The following is a 7,185-nucleotide window of genomic DNA, read 5'->3' as shown; positions in this document are numbered from 1 at the left end:
TAGTTGCAGCAGAGGGACTCATCTACCCCCTCTGCCTGAGTATGCCTTTTTGTGTGTGTGTGTATTTTCTCAGAGGAGATAATAGATACTTCAAAAATTACTGCAGCTATAGCATAGATGGGCTATGAAACAGATGCTTTTCTATATGGCAGGCACTTTTACCACTTTATTAGAAAGAGACAGAGATTACCTGGGAAATGTTTTAATTTCAATTTTCCCTAAGAGAAGAGACAGTGGGTACCCTTGTTTGCAGTAACAGCTGCCACAAGTTCTTCTTTTGAGAAGATTTAGAAATAAGACAAAAATAACCAGGACACCCCATACCCCAAGCTACAGAATCCAAACTAATATTGAAAAAGAAGCTGTTAATATTGATCCCTTGTGTACTGGTAGTTAATCTTCAAAAATCAATGGAGAGGGAAGTTTAACTAGCCTTTCTGTAGTATCAGAATGCAAAGCTAAATCCTGAATGTCGACGTTTTTTAATAGCCATAAATATAGGGGACAATTTTCAGACAATGTTACAATTACTGCTTAATTCCCTTTCCTTCAGGAGAAAGCTCCTATGAGGTGCACTTGGAAATGAATCCCTGAGTTTAGTAGATATTACTTCTGTGCGAACCAAGAAGTAGTTTTTCAAAGCAGTATCCAGAAGGAGTGAGACCAGATGGATCAGTGAGGATCCCAACTTTAAACATCTGTCCTCTTTGTTCAGGCAAATTCATCTCTCAAAATATAAAGCTATTCCCACACACAAGTGCGAGCAGGGTTGGGGCTTGGCAACTACAAAAGATTGCTCTGGCAGTGGTCTCCTGAGTGTAGAGAACATGTTAGGCCCGAGTCCTCTAAGGTACCTAGGTGAGAAATCCACATGGCTAAAAATCTCTGAGGATCTGAGTGCAGAGTGCCTGGTATTTTTAACAAAGTAAGACTTTAAGGGAATTGCTATGCTAATAGCCACTCTTGTATTTCCTCCTTGTTTTGTTTTAGCCATTCAATGTTGTTCTTCACCTGCTCAAGTGATTGACTCCTGGGCAATTCTCCTGCCCCAGCATCAGGATATTTCTCAAAGAAATTTTCCATCTGGAAAAGAGAGAGAAAAGGAATCGACATGAAGCAAATAATACTGCTACTGGGCAAACGGCTTTTTACAGGGACCTGGTCAAGGGCATTTTTGGCTTGGAATGATATTTAAGCTTGGACTGATGACACTGGAATGGTTTTACAGTATGTCATACTGCTTTACACATATAGAGGATAAAAAGTCAAGTTTCCTCACCAGTAACTTGTTGAATATATTGACTTAAAACCAAGAGAAGTGCTGTCAGCATACCTGCCAAAGCTGGAGCTCAGTGTTGAAGTTTTGGGTAATAGTTACTATTCGACCAAGGTTTCTGTCATTGATAGTGAATCTGGAAAAATAATTTTGAACATTATATTATTTGATGTAAAAATATTTTAAAAAAAGGCACAAGTAATTATCTGGTTCTTAAACTTCTAACTGTGCTACAATAAAACACATGCACTTAGATTTCAACATTTTTGGAAATACTTGAAAAATAATACTCCTATACACTATCAGTACTGTTCTCAAATGTATTTACTAATGGAGTGATCTCTTCTAGGATATTTTTTTTTTTAATTAATGACTAATTTTCTCATGCTGGAACTTTGGTGTATTACTGCTCAGCAATACCAATGCTGTCCAGTTCACAGCTCTAGGCTTGCATTTGCGCTTTGCTTCTGTGCCCTCACCAAGCACTTAGAAAGGGGAAGGAAGGAGACAAAGTCACTCAAATGGGGAGTAGAAAAGCAAAAGGGTTTGCCATTACTTCCACCGCTCATCTGCGTGTCTGCTGCTTGCCATTACCACTGAGGAAATTGAAAAATTCTGTACACTATCTTCTTGTTATGAAATCAACAGAAAGAGTGAAGACAAGACTGACTAATTTCCAAGCAATAACCAAATTTCTATGGCCTTGGTAGAACTTTCTATACTTTCTAATTGTCATTTATTGGTCATTTAGGGAAAGAAAGATCACAGCAAAGTACTTTTTCACAGCAGATGTTTATAATTGCTTTACACTATCAGTTACACTTTCAGTTTTCATTATGCAAAGGCCAGTGATTATAGCTGTATAATGAAAATGTGGAAAAGCATGGCATATAAAAAATGTACAGATGGATGTAGGCATATAGAGTTTCCAATGAGTTCATTAGCTTACCTGTCAACTAAGTACTGCCAGTTAAGTCGTATCCAGTCCCAGGCCATTGTTTTCCCATAGGTGTTATATGAGATGTATTTCAGGACTGTGAACACATCTTGGCTTTTAATTAAGCTGGTGTTGTAAATATATTTCAGATACCTAAAGATAATGACATAAAAATTGATGGGAACCTTTAGTGAAATACTATGGAAAGTAAATAATAAGTTAACATTTTCACTGTAGACTTAAATGATGATGATGAGAAATAATGCAACGCTAATGTCTATATTTCTTAGGTATTTGTCATCACTGTCTCCAAGCAAGAATATTATTTTTGTCTACAGCATTTTGAAGGTGAAGCATACTGATGTAAAACTAAGTTTACGTTGACAACTGTGTCAAGAGATAATTGTATTAAAAGACATCTAAGCAGTTAGGGATCACTTTAGAAAGCAAGTAGGATTTATGTCTCTAAATTACTCAAAAATAACCAAAATCCATTATTATTCCTATATTTTAATCAAGTAGTGAAAGCAAGATTAGATCAGTCAGTAGTCTAGCCTATTTTGGTAGCCCTGTGCCAAAACAGTAGTAGTCCAGGCTATAAAGCTCTTATAGGTGCCGTGAATTCCCATATAGGTGATTTAGGTGATGCTTACACTGAAATTGATGCTGCTTTTTCTGAAACTCTTATCCATACAAAATTAAAACTCTTTTGGGCATAGTCTGCCTACAAATGCTGCAGCTAGTTATACTTCCAGCTACAGCAACAATGGTTTTGACTGACAGAGTGGGGGGTTCCCTTATCACATGTGTTTGCACAGGAATGAGTAGTGTGGTTGTGACTCCACAGCACCAGCTGCAGAAGGACACCCTTAAGATGTTGTGTGCTGGGATTAAGGATTGTCTTCTTTTTTCCTATATGGGAAAATATAGGCTGATGTAGCTAATTAATTAATGTCTTAATCATGTCAATGATTAGTTACTGAGTGACTTTAGATTATAGCTTCCTCCTACCACTATTTTAATTACTCTAACTCTTGCATTTACTCTTCCTGAACCTCCAATACTTCCTTCCTTCATCTTGTTTAAACTTGGAACTCTTCCAGGCAGAGACTGCTCCATTTTATGATATTTAGATAGAGTGCAACAAAGTGGTGAATGGCCTGAGTAAAGATGTTTGCCTGCATCTCTGCTACATCATACAACTACATACAAAGTTATCAGGTCAGCTTAATGGTGTGTCTATGCAGAGTGGCAACCTGGAGAGATGCTCACCCAGTTTGACATCTAGACCAGACTGGGGCAATATCCAGACCCATCACTGCTATGGTGGCATGAATACATAATTTCTGGTTCTATCTCAAGTACCTCTGCACAGCACTTCAGGAAGCATTGCAACTTCACATAGATGCCTTCATAGGACTGTTAGGAACACTTGCTCAAGGCTGTTTGCCTAGTTTTGTCTTCTTGGAAGGTAAACATCTAGTCTAAGCAAATTCCAGCGGATAGTGATTGGCAGCACCCAAAAGAAATTCTTCCCATTGATTTTTAGTTCCTTTCCTAGTCTGGAATAAACAGTGCACTTGAGGTCCTGCCTCCTTTCACTGATTATAGAGGAAATGGAGACGATTCATTTTCTCCTGATGGTTAACTATTAGGCAGCTAAAATTACACAGGGTGAAAGCACTGTTGGAAGAACTGAAGGCTGTTGATTGTATGCAGGACCTATTGTGTGTTCAATATCTTTCCACTGAAGTAGCAAGTCTTTTTTTCTACTACAGTACAATCTCAGAGGGGGGTCTTGAAAATGTGTTGTATTCCTCACACTGTAATATGACAAAAATGACAGCATGGGAGAGAGGAGAACGAGTAAATGGTGACCGGTTACTTCTGTAGGGGAAGAAAAGTCTTTGTGTGTGTAAATCACCTGTCCAAAAGGGTGATATTCCTCACTGATGCCAGGCCATAGAGCAGTTTTTCTTTTTCTTGTGCTAAGGAAGTTTCTTGGTATTTCTTGAACATGTAATTCCACGATGACTCATTGCCTGAGTTCTGCATTCCATAGCGATACACCAGGAGTCGGAGATTTGCCGGTATACTGAAAGAAAGAAACAGCACTTGAATTTTTCCTCCTTTTCTGCTTGAGATCTGTGACCAAGTCACATGCTGTGTTCTTCACCAGCCATGAAAGCCATGAGCACTCACGCATTTCCTTGTAGCCATCGCTTAAATAGTTCAGAAGCATTTGTCAAAGAGGCAGTGTCATTCATACTGCATGCAAAGTCCAGAACAGATGCACGAAGAAGCCTTTAAAAGAGAGGGAGAGAAATATTTTCATACTTCTTGGCATTCTTTGAATTCATCAGTAATATGAGAGGGGGAAAAAAAAATATTTTTCAACCTTTCCAGGTGGCTTCCAAGATCATTCCAGCCCAGCTGATCCACAATGGGTCTTACCAAGTAGCTAAAATATTTCTGAGGAAGGAAAAGGGCGTTGGTTACTTGTTAAAAAATAATAATATATTTGTGTTCACAGTTTATTCTCCTTAATTTTTCCCAGAACTAGAATCTCTTAAAAAGTAACACAAATGTGCACATGCACAATCTTTGCAGATCACCACAGCATGCCAAGTCTGAATGGTTGCAATACTGATGCGCAGAACATGCAAAGGCAACCTGCTTCTCACCAGCCTTGCCTGTGCTCCCAAACTAAGCAAGGGTATACAGCAAGGACATGCTGCCGCAATTGTTTTCCAGTGATAATGCTGAGTTCAGGACATTCTTATTTTAGTGAACATTAAATCATGTTCAGTATGTTAGGTCAACTAACAAACCTGCTCACCACCACACTGAGACATAGCCATCTTTTGTGCTGAGGACAGGTGTCAGAGATTTTGCTGCCATGTACATATTTCTTTATTGGATACAGAGCAGCCTTGACAAGCAAATGTCTGTCCTGAGATTTATGGTGATGGATTGTAAGAATAATTAGGCGTAGTTTCTTTCCTCCAAGTGCATAGCCCTGAATTGAGAATCCAGGTAATTCAGAGATCAGTACTAAGCAGTTTTCAGCACTTTTTTAAGAGTACAGTAAGAAAAAGTAAATACTGCTCAACAACATTGAAAATAATTTGAACTTCAATATTATTGCTGTTACAGGTCCTAAATGGTCAGACCCAGTGGTCCCATGCAGGAATGGTTTTTTTACTTCATCACCTGAAACTGGGGATAGAGATCGGTATCATCTTCAAGCATGCTTGCGAGGTATGTTACAGATGATATAAGTCTATGCCAAGGCAAATAGTCTGTTTCATTTCTCAGATATCCTGTGAGATTCAGGGGAACAGCGTAATCCACAAGCCCAGATCTGCGGAAGGAGAAAACATAACTTACTTTATTTTAATGAATTTGAAGAACTTGCTTCTTTAAAGATCTTAGACACCATTTACTTTAGAAGGTCTGAGATAATAAATTCGGGGAGCAGGAAAATAGTCTGGGTTGTAAATTAGGAAGGTGTTTTCCATAGAGGCCACTGAGAATCACTGTGAATCAATGCCTAACCACAAGAGCTCTCATGAGGAGAGCTGCTCACATTGTGCAGCAGCCCAGTGTGCCCAGAAGTGGGAACAGTGACTACATTAATTTCTGTCACACAAAAAGGGATTTCTAGCTCTGGAAACATCCTGAAAGGCTGAGAAGGTTCAGAATTGGAGGCTGTCACAGAAAGTTATCTAAAGTTTATCTGTGTTAGCATGGCTGGGTACAAGAGCTAGCAGTTTCCAAGCAAGTTTCTAAACAAGATAGGCGAGGTGGTAATTTCCTAATGCTATGCTATGCATTGTAGACATGCCTCTGATTTTCTGGCCACCTAACTTCTTCTAGAGTGCTTCTATTATTGTTACTTACTTGGCAAGACCACCTCTCTCTAAGACCTGTGCAATTAAAGTTCTGTGTTTTACTGCCACTGAGCTGAAATGGACTATTTATTTTGACTGCATTGGTGCTTCAAGTTACCAATACATAGTTAAATTTCCCCCTTTTGGAGGACAAAATAGGCCAATACACAATTAAGACTTGTAACAAATGCAGAATTTTTCTTTCAACCACCTGAGTTGAGTTAATTCTCATCAATAAGCTGAAAGTAAAAAACTCATGTTAAAATCTTTGCAGGGATTTGTACCTTGCTAAAGAAAAGGCATCATCCAAAATCCCTGCACGGTCAGCAGATGACAAGTTCTGTGTGAAAAGAGGAAAAGAGTGATCAAGAATATATAGATTATTTGCAGAAAAAAACCCCAAAACACCTTCTAAAGACCTCTGTAGGAGACCCAGCAGACAGGTTAATGTTATGACACTCACCGTGTCGTTGTTTTCCAGAAGAGTGCGTAACCTGTTCCAGTTTTCACTGTCATAATTCACCCGATAGAATCCAATGTGGTCTGGATTAATGTTCACAAAAGTATTAGGTATTGTAATTCCTGCAAAACAATCAGTGATTGGTTTGTGCATCTTCTGTGACATAGAACTCATCAGATAGTCCTTGTTAATATTTGATTTTAATGAATAACAAAATAAGATTGAAATCTTAATTTTATTTAATTATTTTTAAATGGCTGTGAGTAAAGATGAGCTATTATGTTACTTCAATGAATGCCAGCACTCACCTTAGAACAGTGAATTGTGGTAATTACTCAGATCAGCTAGTTTGTTAAATTTAAAAAGGAGATCATAGTGATTATGATGAGGATATGAAAATTAGTGTAGTTGTAAAAAACAAGTTGCAAAGAAAGCGTTCTTGCCAGTATCTTTTTAAAAGGTTTTTCATCCTCATGACTACTATTAGTTTTAATGTTCTCGTATTTTATCCTCATTTTGTTTAATTTTTCAGTTTATTTCAACTAACTTTTTAAGGGTTTCCTTCATTGTACTCTTCTCTGATTCAATTTTTGTAGCTATAGATAAATTACAAAATAGA

At 38.0% G+C, this 7,185-nt stretch overlaps 1 protein-coding gene across 1 annotated transcript in view; it reads right to left on the bottom strand.

The window, feature by feature from the left end:
* Positions 1-900: 900 nt before the first annotated feature.
* ENPEP (glutamyl aminopeptidase) overlaps positions 901-7,185 on the bottom strand; it is a gene marked incomplete at its 5' end in the record, with an annotated part of 31,020 nt that continues 24,735 nt past the window's right edge. The window contains 9 exons of the mRNA XM_084263896.1: positions 901-1,083; positions 1,334-1,412; positions 2,226-2,366; positions 4,138-4,308; positions 4,416-4,517; positions 4,612-4,685; positions 5,427-5,577; positions 6,391-6,446; positions 6,570-6,688. Coding sequence (XP_084120022.1) covers positions 946-1,083; positions 1,334-1,412; positions 2,226-2,366; positions 4,138-4,308; positions 4,416-4,517; positions 4,612-4,685; positions 5,427-5,577; positions 6,391-6,446; positions 6,570-6,688 — 1,031 coding nt within the window. The 3' untranslated portion in view covers positions 901-945. The remainder of the gene's footprint in view (positions 1,084-1,333; positions 1,413-2,225; positions 2,367-4,137; positions 4,309-4,415; positions 4,518-4,611; positions 4,686-5,426; positions 5,578-6,390; positions 6,447-6,569; positions 6,689-7,185) is intronic.

Source organism: Gallinula chloropus (assembly GCF_964237585.1).
Source record: "Gallinula chloropus genome assembly, chromosome: 4".
NCBI lineage: Eukaryota > Metazoa > Chordata > Aves > Gruiformes > Rallidae > Gallinula > Gallinula chloropus.
Note: the sequence above shows the minus strand (reverse complement) of the source record. Positions and strands in the feature narration are given on the sequence as shown.